Source organism: Arachis ipaensis, chromosome B1 (genome assembly GCF_059453495.1).
Source record: "Arachis ipaensis isolate K30076 ecotype BB chromosome B1, ASM5945349v1, whole genome shotgun sequence".
Lineage (NCBI taxonomy): Eukaryota > Viridiplantae > Streptophyta > Magnoliopsida > Fabales > Fabaceae > Arachis > Arachis ipaensis.
In genome coordinates, this window is record NC_142436.1 from 17,935,611 (window position 1) to 17,961,498 (window position 25,888).

The window sequence follows — 25,888 nt, forward strand, 5'->3', positions numbered from 1 at the left end:
GTCTTCGTACCATCGAAGGAGAAAGTGATTTTTACTAGCGTACACAGGTATTTAGATCTGATCTATATATTGTATATTATTGGAATAAAGTTTAAGCACAAAAATAGATCTTTAGGATTACCTTCTTTTCTTTCGCTGCGTGTTATGAACACATGGTAATCCTACAGTGGTATCAGAGCTTTGGCTTTTTTGTGTTTAAATTTTTATTCCTATTTTCTTAAAGTTTGTGAATTAATAGGATTAATTCAAATTGTTTTTAAACATGTGATGTATTTATTTCTATTGAGATGGTTTTCTAATAAATTAATAGTTACTTTATTTTAATTATTTAATTGTGATTAAATTATCATTCTTTTAATATAAAAGTTATATTTATAATCAAATATTTTATTTGATTTTATTTATTTATTAAATTTTATTGTGATTTTAATTACAATAAAAGGAATAAGATGCAAAATATTTTTTATTTGTTTCTTATATATATATATATATAAGTGTATATATAAAGGTCAAATTTGATTTGATAGTTTTACAAGACTAAATATTAGTCTATTACAAATCAAATTTTGATTTGATTGATATGTTTTGAACACTATAATTTTAGAAATTAGTTTTTCTAATGTTCTTGATTATAAACAGCAGCCTGACAACCAGGAGTTTTATTTTTAAGATAATAATCAGTGTATACATTTGATGTATTAAGGATTTAATTTTATATTTTTACCTAGACAACCTGGGAGTATAAAAATTTAATCCATGAATACTGGTAGAAATTCTCTAACAATTGAGATAAATCCTAAAAGTTAGGAGTTTGCCAAAAATAAATTTATCTCTTGTTTACAATGAGCAACTTGACAACCAGGAGACTTGTACTCAAAGACAAAATTTATTTATTCATATGATGATGTATAAGGAGAATTAATTTTATACTTAAACCTAGACAACCTATGGGTATAAAATATAATTCAGTTAAATGATTGTCTGACAACCAGATAATTATTTGGAATTATAATTGTATGGGATACAATTTAATCATATTTATTTGAAATAGGTATGAGTAACAACTTGACAATCAAGATACTCATTCGTGATTCTAAATAATTTTGTCAAAAATATAGATTTCTTGTTTACTTTCGTATTTTAAATTTTTTAATATGTCCATCTTTTGTATGGCATACTTTGAAAGTAATAAATTGGCTATACATTGAGAATTGTTCTTATGTATGAAAATGTTATCATGGACATGATAATCCTATTTAAATAATATTGTCCAATAAAATTGGTGATGGAATAACCAGTACTTGTGAAGTATTTGAAATATTGTTTTACTTTGTTTTAACAACTATGAGTTCTAATTTCAAAAGCATATACCCACTATTTATTACTGAACATCTTGAGAAGATGTGGTGCCCAAAGTAAGATAGTATGACTATAAAAAAATGTTTAAATGAGTGGGAGTATTGGGCGATATATTTTGATATAAATAACTTTAGAAGTTAGAATGTCATTAGGCAAATGGCTTTAGCGAGATTTGTTCTTGCAAGTATTTTGGAAATTTATTTTGTTACAAACAAAATTTTCTTTAATATGATTAAGGTTTGTAATCTTTTTGAAAAAAACTCAATATGAGTATTGAGGATGAGAATCAAAATTTCTCTTAAAGGTTAGTTTGACAAATAATAAAGATATTGAGTATTTTTATTACAAGAGTTTAAAGTAAAATCTCTAATTATCTAATTGATATTCTATTGAATAGAGAATGAGATTCTCTCCATGCACAAATACTGGTACTTTATGTACTCCATCATGTTTAAGAAACATGAAATTTGATTTAGTTGATTATCACTGTTTGTTAAATATTTGGATTACGTTTTAGAAATGTTACTAACAAATTTCTCACTAAATCAGTTTTTACCTATATAAGATATAGAAAATGGCATAAGTCAAAACTCAAGAACATTAGAATTTAGAGATGTTTTATATGTGTTAAGAAATTGCACAACAATAGAATTAATATTAGGTCCAATAAATGAGATTGATTGGTTACCCTAAAGAAATAATGAGATTATTTTTATCACTCTTCTTATGACAAAGTGTCTGTGATAAGAGGTTAAACTCTTTTTTAAAAAAGGGATTCCATCTTAAAGAAAGAGTGGGAGTACAATTACTTTTATTATAATTGTATACCACTCAATAGAAGATATACTTTTTCCTGAAAGTATAAAAGGTTTGATCGTCAAACTAACTTTTCGAAAAAATAATCTATTTGTATAATGATATAATTCTATAAAGATAGATCTAATGGTTGCTTAGATTTTTTTATAATCATGTTCAATAAGGATTGTCCTTAAAATAAAATTATGTACTATTGTAGTGGGAGATTTCATGTTTTGAGAAAACGTGATATTTATTATACACTGGGTGTATTTTACCAAAGGTCAAGCAAACATGCTCAAAAGCAAAGGTGTTTGGTGCACGAATTGTAAATCACACTTTTCACAACTCATACCACTAACCAGCAAGTGCATTGGGTCGTCCAAGTAATACCTTACGTGAGTAAGGGTCGAATCCCACGGAAATTGTTGGCTTGAAGCAATCTATGGTTATCTTGTAATTCTTAGTTAGGATATCAATTATAATTATCAGTTTGGATTGCGAAAAATAAAAGAGCATGAATTAAATACTTGTTATGCAGTAATGGAGAATATGTTGGAGTTTCGGAGATGCTTTGTCTTCTGAATCTCTACTTTCCCCCTGTCTTCTTCTTCACGCACGCAAGGTTCATCCTATGGCAAGCTGTGTGTTGGTGGATCACCATTGTCAATGGCTACCATCCGTCCTCTCAGTGAAAATGGTCCAGGTGCGCTGTCACCGCACGGCTAATCATCTGTCGGTTCTCACTCATGGTGGAATAGGATCCATTGATCCTTTTTCGTCTGTCACTACGCCCAACCCTTGTAAGTTTGAAGCTCGTCAATGTCATTCAATCCCTGAATCCTACTTGGAATACCACAGACAAGGTTTAGACTTTCCGGATTCTCAAGAATGCTGCCAATGGATTCTAGCTTATACCACGAAGATTCTGATTAAGGAATCCAAGAGATACTCATTCAATCGAAGGTAGAACGGAGGTGGTTGTCAATCACACGTTCATAGGTTGAGAATGGTGATGAATGTCACGGATCATCACATCCATCATATTGAAGTGCAAATGAACATCTTAGATAGAAACAAGCATGTTTGAATAGAAAACAAAATAATTGCATTAATTCATCGAGACACAGCAGAGCTCTTCACCCTCAACAATGGAGTTTACAGACTCAGACCGTCAAAGAGTACAAATTTCAGATCTAAAAATGTCATGAGATACAAAATAAATCTCTAAAAGTTGTTTAAATACTAAACTAGTAACCTAGGTTTACAGAAAATGAGTAAACTAAGATAGATAGTACAGAAATCCACTTCTGGGGCCCACTTGATGTGTGCTGGGCTGAGACTTGAGCTTTACACGTGCCTAGGCTGTTTCCAGAGTTAAACGCCAGGTTGTAACCTATTTCTGGCGTTTAACTCCAACTTGTAACATGTTCTAGCGTTTAACGCTAGAATGCAACATGGAACTGGAGTTGAACGCCAGTTTACGTCGTCTATCCTTGAACAAAATATGGACTATTATATATTGCTGAAAAGCCCTGGATGTCTACTTTCCAACGCAATTGAGATCGCGCCAATTAGACTCTTGTAGCTCCAAAAAATTCATTCCGAGTGCAGGGAGGTCAGAATCAAACAGCATCAGCAGTCCTTTTTCAGCCTGAATAAGATTTTTGCTCAGCTCCCTCAATTTCAGCCAGAAAATACCTGAAATTACAGAAAAACACACAAACTCATAGTAAAGTCCAGAAATATGAATTTTGCCTAGAAACTAATAAAAATATACTAAAAACTAACTAAAACATACTAAAAATACATGAAATTAACCCCAAAAAGCGTATAAAATATCCGCTCATCACAATACCAAACTTAAACTGTTGCTTGTTCCCAAGCAACCAGACAAATAAAATAGGATAAAAAGAAATTAAGAAGTAATAATATCTCAGAGTTTTGAGTGAAGCTCAGATTCTAATTAGATGAGCGGGACTAGTAGCTTTTTGTTTCCGAACAGTTTTGGCATCTCACTTTATCCTTTGAAATTCAGAATTATTAGCATCCATAGGAACTCATAATTCAGATAGTATTATTGATTCTCCTAGTTTAGTATGTTGATTCTTAAACACAGCTACTTTATGAGTCTTGGCCGTGGCCCTAAGCACATTGTTTTCCAGTATTACCACCGGATACATAAATGCCACAGACACATAGTTGGGTGAACCTTTTCAGATTGTGACTCAGCTTTGCTAAAGTCCCCAATTAGAGGTGTCCAGAGTTCTTAAGCACATTCTGTTTTTGCTTTGGATCTTGACTTTAACCGCTCAGTCTCAAGTTTTCACTTGACACCTTCACCCCACAAGCACATGGTTAGGGATAGCTTGGTTTAGCCGCTTAGGCTAGGATTTTATTCCTTTAGGCCCTCCTATCCACTGATGTTCAAAGCCTTGGATCCTTTTTACTACCCTTGCCTTTTGGTTTTAAGGGCTATTGGCTTTTTCTGCTTGCTTTCTCTCTCTCTCTCTCTCTCTCTCTCTCTCTCTCTCTCTCTTTTCGCAAGCTTTTGTATTCACTGCTTTTTCTTGCTTCAAGAATCAATTTTATGATTTTTCAGATTATCAATAACATTTCTCTTGTTCATCATTCTTTCAGGAGCCAACAATTTTAACATTTATAAAATTCAATATCAAAAACATGCACTGTTCAGGCATTCATTCAGAAGACAAAAAGCATTGCCACCACATTTAGATAATTAGAATTTTCCCTATTAAAAACTCGAAAAAAAAAATTTTGCCTCCTTATTCTAAAAATCTGCTATTTTATTCATGTTTGATGATGATGAGAAAAATAAATTATAGCTTAATTGGAGATAAAATCAAAATAGAGATACTAATTACTACCACTCATATATGACTTCTAAGGTAAATTTCTAATAAGAATAATTATCACAGAGTTAAGGCTAAGATTAGAACTCAACAACCTTGAATTTGGGATGTGGATGCCTCTTTAGTCTGTGGAGTGCTTGGCCCTTCAAGAGATAGCTTCTGGCGCTTCAATTCCTTCAGTTCACGCCCTTGTTCTTCTTGTTCTCTAAGCAGTTTGCAGAGCATGCTGTTTTGATTTTGCTGTTCTTCTTTCAGTTGATCCACAGCTTCTTGCAACTTGGTGATAGATGCTTCTAGGCGCTCCCAGTATTCAATTTGAGGGATTTCCGGGAGGAACTCTTGTGCTTTCCTCTTGATGGGGTCATCCTGCACTTGTTGTCCTTCCATAGACTTTTTGGTGATTGGTTGCTCAACTGAGATATACTCATCTACTCCCATTTTTACCCCAGCATCTTTACATAACAGAGAGACCAAGCTTGGATAAGCCAATCTGGCATCTTTAGAGTTCTTATTTGCAATTTTGTAAAGCTCACAAGCAATAAGCTGATGAACTTCCACTTCTTTTTCTAGCATAATGCAATGAATCATCACTGCTCTTCTGATGGTGACCTCAAAGCGGTTGCTAGTGGGTAGTATAGAGCGCCTAATGAAGTCCAGCCAGCCTCTAGCGACTGGTTTGAGATCTCCTCTTTTTAGTTGGTTTGGGGCACCCTTTGTGTTGGTTGTCCATTTGGCTCCAGGGAGGCATATGTCCTCTAGGATTTTGTCCAAGCTCAGGTTTGATTTCATCATTCTTCTATTAAAGGAGTCTGGGTCATCTTGTAGTTGAGGCAGCTTGAAGATCTCCCTTATTTTGTCAGGGTGGGTGTGAACAATCTTCCCTTTAACCAGAGTTCTATAGTCATAGAATGCGGTTTCAGCTATTCTCTGCCTGTCCGTCTGCCACAGATTAGCGTAGAATTCCTGAACCATGTTTCTTCCCACCTTTGTTTCAGGATTAGCTAGGACTTTCCAGCTCCTGTTTCGAATTTGCTCTTGGATCTCCGGATATTCGTCTTCTTTCAGATCGAATTTAACTTCCGGGATCACTGACCTTAGACCCATTATTTTGTAGTAATGGTCTGAATGTTCTTTGGTTAAGAACTTCCCTTGATTCTAAAGTGGTTTTGGAATATTCTCTTTCTTGCCTCTTGAGTTGGTTTATTTTTCCTTGGGAGCCATGATCTTAGTGGGTATTGGCTTAGTGATCACGGATAAACACACCAAACTTAGAGGTTTGCTTGTCCTCAAGCAAAAGAAAGGAAAGAAGAGGGAGATGAGGAGAGCCAAGTCCGAATGGTGAAGGTGGGGGGGAGGCCGAACTAGGATTTAAAGGGAAGGGGGGTGGGTTTCGAAAATTTTGAAGAAGATATGATAGAAGATATGATTTGTAAAAGATAAGTATGATAGGAAAATGATGCACTTTAAAATTTAAAAGATATGAATAATATGAAAGATATTTGAAAAAGATAGCTTTGTTTGGAAAAAGATATTGTGAAGATTTGAAAAAGATATTGATGAGTTGAAAGAAAAAAATTTTAGAAGGAAAAGAGATAGATTTATTTTGAAAAAGATTTGAAAAGAAGTTGAAGAGGATTTAAAAAAAAGGTTTATGTTTAGAATTAAGATACATTTGATATCTTTGAAAAAGGATTTGAAAAATTAGGATTTGTAATATGTTTATGCAAGAAATCATGAATTGAAACATGAAAAATGAAAAAAATTTGAAGTGAAAACGAAATTACCTACTCCCCACAATCCTGGCGTTAAACACCCAACTGCTGCATGTTTTGGGCGTTTAACGCCCAGTTGGTGCTTGGTCTGGGCGTTTTAACGCCCAGCTGTTGCTTCTTGCTGGCGTTAAACGCCAGAAACTCCTTTGTCACTGGGCGTTTTTCTGAACGCCCAAGATGCTGTAAATCTGGCATTAAACACCCAGAAGCTGCTTCTTTCTGGCGTTTAACGCCCAGATGGCTATCTCTACTGGCGTTAAACGCCCAGTAGATACTCTTTTTGGGCGTTTAACACCCAAAACAGCTCTTACTGGCTTTTTCGCACCAGTGAGCTGCATTTTGCTGTTTTGTATTCTGAATCCTTCTGCAACCCTGTGAACTTATGCAATTGATTCTTTACCTTGAAGATTATTTATATTAAACCTGTATAAAAATAAAAAAAATAAATAAGAAAAAGTTTTGCTAATGGCCGGGTTGCCTCCCAGCAAGCGCTTCTTTATTGTCTTTAGTTGGACCTTGCTGAGCTTTTAATGTAGCCTCAGCCTTGAGCACTCTTGCTCAACATTGCCTTCAAGATAATGCTTGATTCTCTGTCCATTAACAATGAACTTCTTATTAGAATCAATGTCTTGAAGCTCCACATAGCCATATGGTGACACACTTGTAATCACATATGGTCTCCTCCACCGGGATTTCAGTTTCCCGGGGAATAGCCTGAGCCTAGAGTTAAACAGCAGAACCTTCTGTCCTGGTTCAAAGACTCTAGATGATAGCTTTCTGTCATGCCACCTCTTTGCTTTCTCTTTGTAGATCTTGGCATTTTCGAAAGCAGTGAGTCTGAATTCCTCTAGCTCATTTAGCTGGAGCAATCTTTTTTCTCCGGTTAAATTGGCATCAAAGTTTAGGAATTTGGTTGCCCAGTAGGCCTTATGTTCCAGTTCCACGGGCAGATGACAGGCCTTACCATACACAAGCTGGTATGGAGAGGTCCCTATAGGAGTCTTGAATGCTGTTCTGTAAGCCCACAGAGCATCATCCAAGCTTCTCACCCAATCCTTTCTACGTGTACTTACAGTCCGTTCCAGGATTCTTTTTAGTTCTCTATTAGAGACTTCAGCTTGCCCATTTGTCTGTGGATGATATGGAGTTGCCACCTTGTGGCTAATTCCATACTGGACCATAGCAGAGTAAAGCTGTTTGTTGCAGAAGTGAGTACCCCCATCACTAATTAGTGCTCTAGGGACACCAAACCTGCTGAAGATATGTTTCTGGAGGAACTTCAGCACTGTCTTAGTATCATTAGTGAGTGTGGCAATGGCCTCTACCCATTTGGATACGTAGTCGACTGCAACCAGAATATAAGTGTTTGAGTATGATGGTGGGAAAGGCCCCATGAAGTCAATACCCCATACATCAAATAACTCAATCTCCAAGATTCTTTGTTGAGGCATGGCGTAACCATGAGGCAGATTACCAGCTCTCTGGCAACTGTCATAGTTACGTACAAACTCTCGGGAATCTCTATAGAGGGTAGGCCAGTAGAAGCCACATTGAAGGACCTTGGTGGCGGTTCACTCACCTCTAAAATGGCCTCCATATTGTGACCCATGGCAATGTCATAAGATCTTCTGTGCTTCTTCTCTAGGCACACACCTTCGAATTATTCCGTCTGCACATCTCTTAAAGAGATAGGGTTCATCCCACAAGTAGTACTTTGCATCAGTAATTAATTTTTTCTTTTGTTGCCTACTATACTCCTTGGGTATGAACCTTGCAGCTTTATAGTTTGCCATGTCTGCAAACCATGGCGTTTCCTAAATGGCGAACAAATGCTCATCAGGAAAGGTTTTAGAGATCTCAATAGAGGGAAAGGACGCCCCTTCTACTGGCTCTATCCGGGACAGATGATCAGCCACTTGGTTTTCTGTCGCTTTTCTGTCTCTTATTTCTATATCAAACTCTTGCAGAAGCAACACCCATCTTATGAGCCTAGGTTTTAAATCCTGCTTTGTAAGTAGATATTTAAGAGCAGCATGGTCAGTGTACACAATCACTTTTGATCCTACTAAGTATGATCTAAACTTGTCAATGGCATAAACCACTGCAAGTAATTCTTTTTCTGTGGTTGTGTAATTTTTCTGGGCATCATTTAAAACATGGCTAGCATAATAAATGACATGCAGAAGCTTGTCATGCCTCTGCCCCAATACTGCACCAATGGCATGGTCGCTGGCATCACACATTAATTCGAATGGTAATGTCCAGTCTGGTGCAGAAATAACTGGTGCTGTGACTAGCTTAGCTTTCAGGGTTTCAAACGCCTGCAGGCACTCTGTGTCAAACACAAATGGCATGTCAGCAGTTAGCAGGTTGCTCGGAGGTTTTGCAATTTTTGAAAAATCCTTTATAAACCTCCTATAGAATCCTACATGCCCCAGAAATCTTCTGATTGCCTTAACGTTGGCAGATGGTGGTAATTTTTCAATTACCTCTACCTTAGCTTGATCCACCTCTATTTCCTTGTTCGAAATCTTGTGCCCAAGGACAATCCCTTCAGTCACCATAAAGTGACATTTTTTCCAGTTTAAAACCAGGTTAGTCTCTTGGCATCTTTTCAGAACCAGTGTCAGGTGATCAAGACAGGAGCTAAATGAGTCTCCATATACTGAGAAGTCATCCATGAAGACTTCTAGAAATTTTTCCACCATATCAAAGAAAATAGAGAGCATGCATCTCTGAAAGGTTGCAGGTGCATTACACAGCCCAAATGGCATCCTTCTGTAAGCAAATACTCCAGATGGACATGTGAATACTGTTTTCTCTTGATCCTGTGGATCTACTGTAATTTGGTTGTAGCCTGAATAGCCATCCAAAAAGCAATAATAATCATGACCTGTTAGTCTTTCTAGCATCTGGTCTATGAATGGTAAAGGAAAATGATCATTTCTGGTGGCTGTATTGAGCCTTCTATAGTCAATACACATGCGCCACCCTGTAACTGTTCTTGTAGGAACCAGTTCATTTTTTTTTCATTATGAACCACTGTCATGCCTCCCTTTTTGGGGACAACTTGGACAGGGCTCACCCAGGGACTATCAGAAATAGGATAAATAATCCCAGCCTCCAGTAACTTGGTGACCTCTTTCTGCACCACTTCCTTCATGGCTGGATTTAGCCGCCTCTGTGGTTGAACCACTGGCTTAGCATCATCCTCCAATAGGATCTTGTGCATACATCTAGCTGTGCTTATGCCCTTAAGGTCACTTATGGACCACCCAAGAGCTGTCTTGTGTGTCCTTAGCACTTGAAGTAGTGCTTCCTCTTCCTGTGGATTTAAAGCAGAGCTTATGATCACCGGAAAAGTGTCACCTTCTCCCAGAAAAGCATATTTCAGGGATGGTGGTAATGGTTTGAGCTCGGGTTTTGGAGGTTTTTCCTCTTCCTGAGGAATTTCCAGAGGCTCTTCTATCTCCTCTGAATCCTCCAAATCAGGCTGAGCATCTTTAAAGATGTCTTCTAGCTCAGATTCGAGACTCTCAGCCATGTTGATCTCCTCTACCAAAGAGTCAATAAGATCAACTTTCATGCAGTCTTTTGGTGTGTCTGGATGCTGCATGGCTTTGACAGCATTCAACTTGAACTCATCCTCATTGACCCTCAGAGTTACTTCCCCCTTTTGGACATCAATGAGAGTTCGTCCAGTTGCTAGGAAAGGTCTTCCTAGAATAAGAGTAGCACTCTTGTACTCCTCCATTTCCAGCACTACAAAGTCAATGGGAAAGGCGAATGGCCCAACCCTGACAATCATGTCTTCAATCACACTTGATGGGTATTTAATGGAGCCATCAGCAAGTTAGAGACATATCCTGGTTGGTTTGACTTCTTCAGTTAAACCAAGCTTTCTGATAGTGGATGCAGGTATTAGGTTGATGCTTGCCCCAAGATCACATAAAGCTCTCTTGGTGCACTCACCCTCTAATATGCATGGTATCATAAAGCTCCCGGGATCCTTAAGCTTTTCTGGGAAGCTTTTCAGAATGACTGCACTGCATTCCTCAGTGAGGAGAACTCTTTCAGTTTCTCTCCAATCCTTCTTATGACTTAAGATATCTTTCATGAACTTGGCATAAGAGGGTATTTGCTCAAGTGCCTATGCAAACGGAATCTTTATTTCAAGAGTCTTGAGATAGTCTGCAAAGCAGGAAAATTGCTTATTCTGCTCCTCTTGGCGGAGTTTTTGAGGATAAGGCATCTTGGCTTTGTATTCCTCAACCTTGGTTGATGCAGGTTTATTTCCTACAGAAGTGGTTGGAGAAGCCTTTTTAGAGGGGTTGTTATCAGCACTTGTGTGTGTCTGATCCCTCACTGGCGTTTGAATGCCAGGGTTGGAAGCTTGATTGGCGTTGGACGCCAACTTCCTACCTGTTTCTGGCGTTTGAACGCCAGAGCTGAGCTTCCATTGGGCGTTTGACGCCAGCTCCTTGCCTGTTCCTGGCATTTGAACGCCAGAACTGCGCATGGGTTGGGCGTTTAACGCCAACCTTGCATCCTTTTCTGGCGTTTGAACGCCAGAGTTGTTCCTCTCTGGGCCCTTACTGTCCTTAGAGAGATTTTGGATAATATTTTACTCATCCTCTGTCAGTTGTTCTTTTCCTGGCTTTCTGCTGCTCTGAAGTGAGGTATTTAATGTCTTCCCACTTCTTAATTGAACTGCCTGTCACTCTTCTGTTATCTGCTTTGATAACTGCTGTTTTGTCTGATTCAATTGTGCCTCCATATTTTTATTAGCATTTTTAGTGTCTTGTAGCATCTCCTTGAATTCTGCTAGCTGTTTTGTTAGAAAGTGCAATTGTTGATTGAGTTCAGCAACTTGTTCTGGAGGATCAAGTTCAGTAGACACTGCTTTGGCTTCTTCTTTTATGGAGGACCCATTACTTATGTACAGATGCTGGTTTCTAGCAACTATATCAATAAGCTCTTGAGCCTCTTCAATAGTTTTCCTCATGTGTATAGATCCACCAGCTGCGTGGTCTAGGGACATTTGAGCTCCTTCTGTAAGCCCATAGTAGAAGATGTCTAACTGCACCCACTTTGAAAACATTTAAGAGGGGCATTTACTTAGCATCCCTCTGTACCTCTCCCAGGCATTATAAAGGGATTCATCATCCTCTTGTTTAAAGCCTTGGATGTCCAGCCTTAGCTGTGTCATCCTTTTTGGAGGGAAATATTGATTCAGGAATTTGTCTGATAACTGTTTCCATGTCCTTATGCTTGCTGTGGGTTGGTTATTTAACCACCTTTTAGCTTGATCTTTTACAGCAAACGGAAACAGTAACAGTCTGTATACATCCTGATCTACCTCCTTGTCACGTACTGTATCAGCAATTTGCAAGAATTGTGCCAGAAACTCAGTAGATTCTTCCTGTGGAAGACCGGAATACTGGAAGTTTTGCTGCACCATGACAATGAGTTGAGAATTTAGCTCAAAACTGCCTGCTTTGATGGGAGGTATACAGATACTACTCCCATATGCAGCAGTAGTAGGATTAGCATATGATCCCAGAGTCCTTCTGGACTGTTCATTTCCACTTAGATCCATGATGGATAAAATTGGAATTGATATGAATTGCAGAGAAAATATATTTTTGTTTTTATTTTATTTAAGTAGGACAAACCAAATTATTAAGATAAATAAAAATAATAAGATAAAATAAAATAAAATAATTAGAAATTAAAATGTAAATTTCGAAAACCAAGAGAAAAATAAATTTGAAAATGAAAATAATTGCTTAATTGAGAAGATTTGAAAAACTCTAGATATGATTTTTGAAAAAGATTTTGAATTTTGAAAGGATTTGATTTTAAAATAAAAATCTGAATTTTCAAAAGTAATTTTCGAAAATTCAATTTAAAATAAAGAGAAAAGATATTTTTGAATTTAATGAGGAAAGAGAAAAACAATAAAATGACACGAGACTTAAAATTTTTAGATCTAATGCTCCTTATTTTCGAAAATTTAGAGGAAAAACACCAAGGAACACCAAACTAAAAATTTTAAGATCAAAACACAAGAAAGACTCAAGAACACCTTGAAGATTTCACAAGAACACGAAGAACAAAAAGTCAAAGACTCAAAGGACTCAAGAACATAAAAAAAAGAACACCAAACTTAAAACTTGACACAAGATTTAATCAAAGAAAAATTATTTTTGAAAAAGTTTTAAAAGGAAGATACCCAATCACCAAGAACATAAGCACAACGCTCTAGCCAATTGAGCTATAAATTGAAAGTGTTTTAATAAACGTATTTAATGTATAAAATATTTTAAATTTTTTTGGCTACTAATAATTCGAAAATGCACAAGAAAAATAAGAAAAATCACAAAACAAGGAAAACTAAAGATCAAACAAGGAAAATAAACAAGAACAACTTGAAGATTAAGAAAGAACAATGAACATGCAATTCGAAAATTGAAAGACAAAGAAAAGCATGCAATTGACACCAAACTTAAAATATGAAACTAAACTCAAACAGAAAAGCTCAATTATCAGTTTATAAAATTTTGAAAAATTTAAAAAGAGAAAATAAGGATTTAAAAGAAATTTCAACCAAAAACAATAATAGAAGACTCTAAACCAGAAAGAAAAAATTTTTCTAATCTAAGCAACAAAATAAACCGTCAGTTGTCCAAACTCGAACAATCCCCGGCAACGGCGCCAAAAACTTGGTGCACGAATTGTAAATCACACTTTTCACAACTCGTACCACTAACCAGCAAGTGCACTGGGTTGTCCAAGTAATACCTTACGTGAGTAAGGGTCGAATCCCACGGAAATTGTTGGCTTGAAGCAATCTATGGTTATCTTGTAATTCTTAGTAAGGATATCAATTATAATTATCAGTTTGGATTGCGAAAAATAAAAGATCATGAATTAAATACTTGTTATGCAGTAATGGAGAATATGTTGGAGTTTTGGAGATGCTTTGTCTTCTGAATCTCTGTTTTTCCCCTGTCTTCTTCTTCACGTACGCAAGGTTTCTCCTATGGCAAGCTGTGTGTTGGTGGATCACCGTTGTCAATGGCTACCATCCGTCCTCTCAATGAAAATGGTCCAGGTGCGCTGTCACGAGATAATAGTATGTCCAAGATCCAATCTATCATGATTGGCTCTCGTGCAAGTGGGAGATTGTTGGGAATAAGGAGTATGACCACAATCCAATCAATCATATATCATATAATTTGTTATTGTTATTATATTAAAATGTTAATATAATAACGTCCTTGATTAAATTTAGAGATTTATCATTATGATAATGATCATAATATTGAGAGATAAATCTTTTATAATTTAATCTAAATTGTTCTTGGTCATAGGATTATTAAAAAAGACATTAATAATCCGGAAAGATCATTATATATATATATATATATATATATATATATATATATACATATATAATAGTCTTCATTGGATGAAGATTAATAGATCTCATTTATTAAATTATATATATATATATATATATGAACTGACTCACTTTGAGAATTTCTAATGGTTATAATTACCGTATATTTGTCAATAGGATATTCTCAAGATGAACATGGTAATAGAGTTTCCTTTTACTTGCGACGGTCATAGTAATTAACAATGTATTTATTATACTTTGATTCCGGACACCTAATACCCTAGGGTGCTAGTTGAATGGATATTGGGTATGATTTAAATACTTGTAGAATTAATGATTAGTCAATAAGGAATTCGTCAACTCTCGGTAAAGAGTTTGAGCTCTATGATTATAATGACTGAGATGAATAAAACCTTGGCCAAGGAGATTGAATGAATGAAGAAATGAGTTTCTTAAGTCATTCACAGTTCATTATAATAATGGTAACAAGTTAGAGTTTGACAATTAAACCATACTCTAAGAGTTAACCAAGAGCTGGAAAGATGGAAGGAATTATACTTTGTTCTTCTAAGGTTCTTAGTAAAAATATATTACTTCATACTATCGGATCGTTGAGGAGTGTTGCTAGACGCCAACCTTGATTAGTAAATTTAGTATGACTAATTTACTACCCGCTTAGTATTGAACTTATGGGGTCACACACTAACGAGTGTTCTAATCTTTGTTGTAGAATTATTTAATTATTATTTTGATTTGATCAAATAAATAATTATATTAATTCAAATGAAATATTATTATATTCTTTGCTAGCACCAAGAATATAATAATAGTATGATAATTGAGAATATTAAATGAGATTTGAGAATAATTAGTTACTCTATTTCTGAATTTGAATTATAAATTTGGATGAGATCCAAATCGATTATGTTTTAAATTGTTATGATATGATTCATAAAATTTAAAGGATTCAGATTTGGAATTTAAAGATATGATTTAAATTTTAATTGAGAATCAAATTTAAAATCAGTAACAAATCTCATACTATATATATGTATGCCAAGAGTAGAGGAAAGAAGCAAATAACAAGAGTTTTATTCCTTTGCCTCTATACACATATAAATGTATGTGAGCCTAATTCTTGGAGAAGAATTTTATGGCATGCAAAGAGTTGCAAGAGGTTTCTCAATTTAGATCGGATGTCCATTGGTCAAGGAGTTGACAGCAAAGGTTGGTCTCGGTGTGGATACGCATAGCGCCTTCGTACCATCGAAGGAGAAAGTGATTTTTACTAGCGTACACAGGTATTTAGATCTGATCTATATATTGTATATTATTGGAATAAAGTTTAAGCACAAAAATAGATCTTTAGGATTACCTTCTTTTCTTCCGCTGCGTGTTATGAACACATGGTAATCCTACAGATCACATAATGCATCATCATGATTTAGAGTACTGATGTTTTGTGAATTATCATTAGAAGAATTTAATTGTGGAATGGCAATGCCATTATTGCCCAAAACCTGAATCTGAATACCTTCCAAAAAGCTGTAATCAAAATCATCATGAGAGGCATTATATGTAATATGAGACTTTGAAGAAACTCCATTATTTGACTCATTTGCATTGCAGTAGGGAAAGCAATCCTCATAAAACTGAACATCTCGAGATAAGAAAATTTCTCGGGTTTGTAAATCGAAAAGTAAATAGCCCTTTGTTCCCTCCCTGAATCTAAGATGCAAGCACCTTCTTGCTCTCGGATCCAATTTGGTTCTGTTCCTGGTATGGCTGGCAGCATATGCTAAACAGCCAAAAACTTTGATGTTGAAAATGTCAAGTAATTTCTGATAGAAGACTTGATAAGGCGATTGATTTTTCAAAAAAGGGGTAGATAAACGATTTATTAGAAATAATGTATGTCCAACACCATAGTTCCAAAACATTTTAGTTAAATGTGCATGAAACAGGATAGTTCGAGCCACAGCAAGAATGTGTTGACGCCGTGCTCAAAAATGCCATTTTACTGTGGTGTTTCAACACAGGTCCGCTGATGAATTATTCCATTTGAATCGTAGAAATGAGGCATCAAGAATTCAGGACCATTATCTGTTCTTATTATTTTGACTACTGCATGAAATTGAGTCTTTGCGAAAGCAACAAAGTTCCTAACTAATTAAGAAGCTTCTTCTTTAGTTTTCATGAAAAGAATCTAGGTAAATCTGGAATGATCGTCTACAATTGTTAAAAAGTAACGTTTACCAAGGAATGTGGGAATTGAGACAGGTCCCCAAATATCAACATGTATTAGCTCAAGGACAGTTGCTGCAACAGTAGAGCTATCAATAAAAGGCAGTCTTTTTTGCTTGCCAAGATTACATGAGTGACAAAGCTCATGACTTATTTTACAATCAATGAAATCAAAATATTTTTGCATTGCAACTAGCCTATCATGAGATGGATGTCCTAATCTATTGTGCCATAAGTGTTGTAAATTAGTGCTACTAGAAACCATTGTGATGTGGGGGAGAGCCTAAATTTCTTTATTTAGAAGATACAAACCATCAACATTGCTAGCTGCACCAATCATCCCCAAAGTGTGCAGATCTTGTATCTCACAATTCTTATCAGTAATGCTCATTTTGCAATGCAAGGATGCAATTAATTTGGAAACAGATATGAGTTTGAAATTAAAGGTGGAGATGAACAAAGCATTGGTGAGATATAGACTGTCAGAAAATAAAATGGTTCCCATAATGCAGCTAGTAGTGAGGGCACCATTGGGTAATCTAACAATAATGTGATCTATTTTAAAGTGATTTTGAAAATCTACCAGGGTATAAGACACGTGATCCGTGACTCCAGTGTCTATGACCCATGGCTTGTGTTTTTGGGTGGAAATGTTTAGAGCATTAATAAGGAGAATGAGTGATTTTGGTTGAAACTTGGCTAACGCTATGAGCATGGTGTGCATCTTGCCTGGTGAGCAATAATAGAAGTGCCTCTCGTTGTTCTGGAATGAATTCATTGATGGTGGTTTCACTTCTAACCATCTGGTGATCACTGAGATCATCATTATCACCCTCAGTGTTGCCAATGGCTGCCATACAATTGAGGACAGGGCTCTTGTTGTAAAAACGAAATTTGAAATTGGGTGGATAACCATGCTTTTTGTAACAATTGTCCACAGTATGCCTAGATTTTCCACAGTGGGTGCATTGCAGTTTATTCCGGCCACCTTGTCCTTTTCCAGCCTGAGTCTTCCCTTTTTTGCCCTGACCTTTCCCTCCACTCTGTGAGGAACCTGTGATGCTCGAAGAAGAAGGAGCATTGGCCAAAATCTTGACCTCTAAATCATTGTCCAAGCTGAAGAGTTGCCTTTCTTGCTGAGTGATCATGGACAAGATCTTATTCACACTAGGCAATTCATCCATCAACATGACTTGTGACTTAACAGTGGAGTATTGTTCACCAAGGCCACGAAGGAATTTCGTTACTCTATCTTCCTCTCTGTGCATTCGAACAGTCCCTAGTCCACAATTACATTTCACACAATCACACGCGGGAATAGATTTGAAATTATCAATTTCTTCCCAAAGGTTCTTCAGTTTGGCAAAGTAAGCAGTAACATTCATATCACCCTGCTTGAGTGCATATACCTCTTCATTCAACTCAGCTACTCTGAAACGATCACCTTGATAATAGCGGTGCTTGAGATCATTCCACAATTTGTAACCTACGTTATTCCAAAGAATGCTTTGATAGATGTCTGGGATCAGGGAAAGATTTATCCAGGCTACAACATATGTATTGCATCGCTGCCATGCCTTGAAATTCGGATCAGTTTTTACTGGTTTTAATATGGTGTCGTCAACAAATTTCAATTTATTTTTCAAAGTGAGAGCAATGACCATGGCCTTGCTCCACGCGCTGTAATTTGCACCAGTAAGGGTAACATTGGTGATAGGTATACCTGGATTTTCAAATGGAAGAATGTAGTAAGGCCTGCTAGATCTTGATTCGGATTGGTTTGCTTGTTGATGTGACTCTGAATCTGCGCTACTTGATTGAAGAACACAGCAAATTGATGTATGTCCATGGTAGGAGTGGCTCCTCCTAATCGAATACTTAAATTCGCCTCCATAGACTTCAGATCTGAGAAATTTCAAACTTGAGAGTCGAAATCGCAATCTTTCTCTCTAAACCTCGTTGATCGGAAACTCGTTATTCCACACTATTGAAAAATCAGTGAAACAACAAAGCTCTCATCAAACTCTGTGGTATGAGTTCAAGAGAGAAGAAGAAAGAAAACAAATGAGAAAATTTCAAAGAAAAGAAAAGGGGAAAAATGTGAAGATTGAGAAAATTGAGCAAAAGGAAGGTTCATGAACACTGCGTGAACATTAACGCTGGATTCTTCATTATTCTCTGAATGCGATCGATAATGCGCGAATAAGAGAACAAGTCGCTCTTTCTTCAATCAGAGTCTCCATGTTCCTCCATCCACGCTCACCGCACCATGTGAAAATTTGATGTGTGAGTGGAGAAGAACACACAACCAGAGAAACTGAGATGAACGTAAGTGATAAACTTACATTAATAAAGAATCACACTAATTACAATACTAATGACAACTATATATATGGCTATACTATTCTAACTAACTTTGTACAGCTCAACAAAGCTAACGATAACAGACCTCAACAAACTGCCTAACTAAAGCAAAGGAGTACTAAGGGAGTACTACTTTTAACTTCCTATTAAATAATTAATCAGCAACCATTATAATCAAGTAACAATATACATGGACACACATTTTATATTTATTTTTTATTTTCACCTACCATATCATACACAATAAAACATCAAACACTAACTATACAATAATTTCTTTAGCATTGCCATTAAGATTATTATGAATTAGAATTTTGTTACTATTCACCACATACAAGAACACCGTTATGAGTGAGGTGAAGTAAAAAAACCAGTTTCTAATGATATTACTGGTAAGAACCGAATGCTGAAAGTGCTAATGGAATTAATAAGAGAACAAATAAAGAATCAATTGCTTAATCGATTGTAATCTTAGTGATTAGGTTATGTAAAATCAACATTCAATATTGAAAAGTATTTGTTATCATCGATATTTTAATATCTATTTTCTTGTGTAAAAAAATTGTATTTTTTGAGTTATTTATTCAAATGCTACAACTTTAAAATAAGTTCTTCTATAATTAAATAAAATTCTTATATTTTAAACTCTTCTTCCGAAAAAACTTATTTAAATTATTTATCCAAACTGGGCCTAAGAGCCATGAGCAAGTTCTTGTTGCCAAGGAGATAAGCAACATTGAGGGACTTGGCAAGGGTAGATGCCACTTCCTTGGAGGCCTCAATATTCACTTGCCAAGACAGGAGTAAGCGAGGTCTCTGACAAAAAAAATAAATAATTACAATTAGAAAAAATTTATATACGTGCATCGACATAATAAACTGAGTTAACTATTATATATATTTATTTAACAGAAATTTACACAAATGTACTAATTGAATTTATGTTAATAAAACTTTTCACGTTAATATTTACTTAGTTAATTAATAAACACTTCCTCACTATGATACTTAAAACAAAAACATTCACTAAAGTAATTAATAATTTAATTATTAAACTTTTACTTAATAATTTAATTTAAGTAAATACAAAATTATATAATTGTTCACTTAACCTAAAAAAATAACTTTTAATATAAATTAGTAAATTAAAAAATGTGTAGCCTATAAATTAGGATCAAACCCAAGTATTTAATATCTAAATATAATTATGTAGTTAAAACCTTAATTACAAAAAAATAACAACCACATTCCTAAAATTATACCCTATCGGTGATCTGTTGCTAACGATACAAATTGTATTATAGTTTTTGGTAAATATCCTAACCATTACTATACATATATGGGATAATATAATGTGAAGATAACAAAACTAATTGCGAAGTCGACTGTCCCAGCATAGTGCCATGTTGCGTTCAGATCATGTGCATCTACGCTCCATCTTTGTCTTACTCAATAATATGGTCAGAAAGAGATAGAAGAGAAGAGAAAGTGGTAGAAAGGTTAAAAATAGGGTGAATAATTTTTAAAATCCATTATTTATTTAAAATTATTTATTTCAATAAATAAAACATTTTTTTAGTTTATTTAAATAAAAAATCCATTATTTTTGTCATTTAAATGTTTCGAAGATATTTTTGAATCTTTAAACGGATATTTTTGGTAAACTCAATATAGAACTCAATCATAAATTCTAAATACTAAGAAAAAAAACTAACAAACAATAATTGAACGAAATTTACTGAGAAATTATTTTGGCATTTACAAAGGTCATACAAGAATGAACAAAATATAAATAACCAATCCAAAAGACAAACGAGAATAACAAAAGACATGCAACTCATCAACAGATAATTGATAGAGGCAGTCAAAGAAAGAAGCAACACAACATGGCGGCAGCATTCTTACCAACGGCGAAACTTCCGAACTCTTTGGCGGGACGAAATCAGTGTCCTTGATATTTACACCTTTCCAAAAGAGTTAGAAGAGGTTACATGAATTAATAGTCAGCTTGGAGAAAACTCTCATATGCGGTTCCTTGCAACGTCTTGTTAACATCTTCCCAGTTTTTAATGTGGTCGGATAACGGTCCTCTATGGATCTTAACCTGCCGGCTCGTTAACTCCATCTGCGGCAATCCTAAAAAGTCTAGCACACGTTTTAGCTCCTGCCAGAAACAGGAATGGCAAAACACTTTATTATCCTATTATCAGACAACTATGCAGCAAACCAAAACTCTACTTACAGTGAATCAATAGAATATACTAAGAGAAAAATGGTGATTATATTATCCTTCCAAATGGTAATATATTAAAGTAGAAGACAGGAATTTATGATGTGGTACTTACAGTAGGATTTCGTATAAGATCCTCATAGTACAGGATCATATGCCGAGTAGTGCTGAAGTATTCTAACGCCTTTGCAACTCTTGTCTCCATATCTTTCAAGTTGGTCAGCAATGATGTAGAATTTATGGCAGGCTTGTACTGTAATAGAGTATCAGCCTAAATAAAAGACACCAAATGAGTTTCATTTTATTGTATATGAGAAATTAAGGGTCTGTTTGGAATAGAGGATGCCACGGAGTAGACTACTATGCCAGAGACACCAGTGTCCTTCCTAGACAATGTGTCTCAGTCCCACCATGTCTCTCTCTGTTCATGTATTTTGTGTCCATGGACATGAACCAACCCGAACCTAAATAATGCACAATTCAATACAAATGGAGAGAGAGAGAGAGAGAGAGAGAGAGACCTCTTCTGTGGAATGAACGTGAGACTTATGAGTCCCATTCAATAACTTGGCATAACGATCGTAGGAATTGGCCAGCGTTGATACCAATCTGCGTAACAAGTTTCTCCGCAAAAGAAATATTACAGAAACACTTCTATGGTTGAAGTAGTCTGCTATTTCCTTGGGGTGCTCCATCAGCCCCTGCATGAAAACTGATATTGTGATTTTTGTATTACTAGATGATATATAAGTCAGCTGCAGCCTGCAGATACTCGTCCCACGGGGAAACAAACAACAAAAACTTGTGAACAAAGCATGCCTTCATTTGTCATGTGCCTCTTGCTGTTGAAGGAATAATGAATTATGAATGTAATGTAATACCAAATATTAGGGACTGTGATGATTAACAATTTTCGTCGCATGATCTGATGGAGGATAAACATCTTCGTGGATAAATAATAGTTGATCACTTCTAGTTACTTATCTTCTACTTAAACTATGATTTTCCTTGCATTTTCACTTGCTACAATGTCACTCCGTTAATTTTCAAATTAATCCAATTAAGCCCCTTACGTTCTTCATGCTTTTACTGATTTAAACTTATGCCAATATTGAATCGACAAATGAATTTCTCTCCTTCGGCAAAATAAAGGCGTAATCATTCAATGCCAAATCACAGAGAACATAACTGCATCAACTTAGAAAGTGCGACAAAGGAATATGAAAAATTTGACCCGAATAAATGAAATACTAGAACAACGAAAGTCCGATAATTGAGATCCATGGTTCTAGTGGCACTTTAAGAAGATTGCCAAGATTATACACAGTACACCACTAGCATTATCTTGTTACGCTTCTCGTCCCCTTTTTAACTAGAACTTTTTTCTACCACACAATACTTCTTTGCAGATCTCACTGGTCAGAATATATTGTAGAGGAACAAGGCAGCCTTCTCTAATCATTGATCACAACAGGTAATCAGAAAAATAAGAACAATTTTACAGAGTTGAGTGAGAAAACTTGTTGTTGAAGTCATCGACTTGGGCTAAGTGAAATCCTCCACATTAGAAATATAAGGAGAGGGTAAGGAGATCAAACTACATTTGCAGCTTAAGCCTTATAACAAGGCAAGTATACTAAAATGTTAATAATACTTAAGAACAAACATGTTCCTGTTCAATTTATCATGTGGTTAATGTCTGAATTGGAAACGTAGATTCATAGTAAATAGCTATGCACTAATTTGATATATTTAAAACTTAGTATGTCATGTGTCTATAATCATCTATATTTATACACCAAGAAAGTAACCATTTATACAGAAACGCGAAAATCAAAACAGGAAGACAGAATCTAAACAGGCTCATACTTCTAATGTTCTCAATAAATCAGTAACAAATAACATGTGAGTTTAAGAAAAAATAAGAACTTTTACCTGATTAAGCATCCACTTTAAGCCAACTGCAGCAGAGCACTCATTCTTTGAAGCACTACTGACCCAGTCCAAACTATAAACTTTATCCAAAGTCTTCACAATTGTGGAAGCATTCATTCTTCTCTCTCTTACAGAAAATATCTCCCCATTTGAGCTCACATTTATGTGGCTATTCAAAAGGGTCTCAAACCACCCACTCCCTGACCTTTGGTTTGACAATATGGCAAAGAAATGCACAGGGTTTCGAGCACACTCATTCCTAGCAATGAACAACACAATTAACAACATTTCAAATAAAAGCCGAAGAGTAAGAATTCTTTCTAGTTTCAGATATTGTGGCAAAAATTCAAATTGGTAATCTAGATTTCAAAAGCAGCAATTTGGTCCCTAAAGTTAAGTTTTGTGGTTTACTTTGGTTCCTTGGTCCACGGACATTACTTGATGTACTGATGTGTCAACAGACACCACTTTGGTCCTACCCTACAATGACACATCATCACCATTGTCCATTGGTAACATCCATCAAGGAAGGACCAACCAGAATCAGGGAGAATAATTTCAAGAACCACATTGTGAATTTTGACAAAAACACACATTAAGAACCTGATCAACTTCAAGAGTATTTGAAGTTAACCTCACATCATCTCACCTTAAATTAAAAGCTTAGTGCATATATTAGGTGTACAATGTACTATAGTTAATGAATAGTGATATAAATGAAAAAATACATTAAGATATCCTAAACAACTTATATTGCAGGGCCAAATTAATACCAAATCATTTGTCACTTTGGCCAGATGAAAACATATTAAGAAATCTAAAAACCAAACTTATAACAGTACTCTTATGTAAAAGTAGCATCCTATATTGGAAATACAAAATCATTTTCATTTTGCACTAACATGATTATTAATTTAAATGTATAATTGATATTTCAATAACAAACTCCACATAGAAAAAAAAAGTGACAAATATTGTGCACACAAGGAGTACCTATTAAAAGAGACAGGGTTAGGGTAGTGAAGGTGTGTATCTGTTATCTTCAGTACACTCTGGGAAGAAGGGTTCTGAATGGTTTGTAACTCCAAAAGTTTAGTCCTTGCTTGAGTCCTTATCTGCTTCAAACAAACACAGCAAATAAAAACCCCACACACCATTGAGAATACCAACACTGACATCCTCAATACAAGTGGTGATTTCTTCTGAGCCTTTATTACTAGAACATCCTGTCACATAAAAAATAAAATAAAATGCAAAAAAAAAAAAAAAATGTTGTAAGCACCAAGAAGAAGATTAATGAGATTTTAAAAATGTTTTAGAAAAAATAAAAAACAAATCATTAGTTCTAGCTATAAAGTATAAACTACTAAACTAGTTAAACTCAAAATCTTTTCAGAAACATGCAGAGAAGCTCAAAGCTTTCATCTTTTTTTTTTTTTTTTTCTCTTTGCCCGGGTTTTGTCACCACTCACCACCACTATGTTTGAAAGTTGAAACATTTCAAAATAAATAAATAAATAACATTAATGGCAATTATGGTACTAATAAGTAACAGTAATTACTAAAAGAAGAAGCACATTGTTAGTGACAGAAGAGTAAAACAGATTTAATTAGTAGTAAGGACCGCATAAAAGCACACACCTTGTTGAAAAAGCTTCCTTCTTCTACTACCATTATTCCACAAAAACTAAGGAAGATTCTAGGAGAATAGTGAGAAAAGGGAGGAGAAACAAGACTCAAGTTTGGTGCATTGAAGGACAAAAGCCCCAAGTCAAAGCCCATTGCCCCATTCGCTCAAACGCACGCTTGTGTCTTCGGTCTCTTCGTCAAAAATCAAAATACTAATACTAAGAACAATCATTTATACCAAGTTACCAACCCTGCTAAGTGAAGTCTAAAATATAAAATATATATTAAAAATAAATTAAATAATATATATATTTATATATAAATATATAATAACTAATTTTAGTAGTTAATTTTAAATTTTAATATGTAAATAATATTTTTAAATATTATGATTGATATAGAAAAAACACTAAATATTTTATTAAAAATATAATGTCATAAGATTACGAAATTGAGTAACTATTTTATTTTAATCAAATTTTTAACGAGATACAAAATGATAATTGATATTGAATAATATTACTCCATTTTAACTAAATCTCTTTTTAAAAAAATCTTAAATAGATAATCACACCATTTAAACCAAATCTCACAGATATATAATAAGAGGAATGTTAGGCCAGTAATTTTTGTATTTTGTAACCATCAATTGGTCATCAATAGTATTTTTAATGGTGTGAGATTATATTTAATGGTGGGAGATCACTCATTTTTCTTTTATGGTTAAGTGTTGGCCACAAAATACAAAAGTTGCTGCCCCTAAACTTTTTTAATATAATAATAATGTCTGAGACTTTATTCAAAATTAAGCTCCAATCACACTTAAAATACAAAATTAAATAATATAAACATTCAATTTAAATAAAAAAATAAAAAATACAAAAACAATTTTCTTTAACAAAGAGAATAATTAATAATTTAATACACAATATAAATATGAAGATACAATACACACACAAAAAAATCTTAATTTTTTTTCTCTCTCATTAGCCATGGAATTGATAGAAGAATTTTACAGGAGTCAAAGATGCTAAAACCTTTTATCTCTTTTTTAAGTTGTTAATTTTATTAATAATTTCAATTGGGTATCCTATTTAATCTACGCTGATTGTCCTAATGTAAAATCCTCTCATTTTATGTATTGATTTTATTAATAAATGAATACATTACTATCTTGGAGAAAAAAAAAACTACATCATTTAAATTTCATCATATAAAATTAGGCTAACCAAACTATCTATCTATTTATCTATTATAATATATTAAAAAAATCCAAAATACT

The 25,888-nt window shown here is 34.7% G+C and overlaps 2 protein-coding genes across 3 annotated transcripts; both read right to left on the minus strand.

The window, feature by feature from the left end:
• Positions 1 to 17,110: 17,110 nt before the first annotated feature.
• On the minus strand, positions 17,111 to 18,719 carry LOC148575848 (uncharacterized). The gene is made up of 2 exons (XM_088502584.1): positions 18,712 to 18,719; positions 17,111 to 18,353 (listed from the first exon to the last, which is right to left on the minus strand). Exons 1-2 carry the CDS (start codon positions 18,717 to 18,719, stop codon positions 17,111 to 17,113), a joined length of 1,251 nt encoding a protein of 416 aa, XP_088358710.1.
• A 1,817-nt stretch (positions 18,720 to 20,536) lies between these two features.
• LOC107616895 (uncharacterized) lies at positions 20,537 to 24,791 on the minus strand. 2 transcript variants are annotated; one of them, XM_016318785.3, is made up of 6 exons: positions 24,619 to 24,791; positions 23,971 to 24,203; positions 22,978 to 23,236; positions 21,564 to 21,743; positions 21,158 to 21,313; positions 20,537 to 20,976 (listed from the first exon to the last, which is right to left on the minus strand). In XM_016318785.3, exons 1-6 carry the CDS (start codon positions 24,757 to 24,759, stop codon positions 20,809 to 20,811), a joined length of 1,137 nt encoding a protein of 378 aa, XP_016174271.1. In that variant the 5' UTR covers positions 24,760 to 24,791; the 3' UTR covers positions 20,537 to 20,808. The 2 variants fall into 2 exon arrangements, with proteins under 2 accessions (XP_016174271.1, XP_088358529.1); XM_088502403.1 differs by having other exon boundaries at positions 20,798 to 20,948.
• Between the last annotated feature and the right edge of the window lie 1,097 nt (positions 24,792 to 25,888).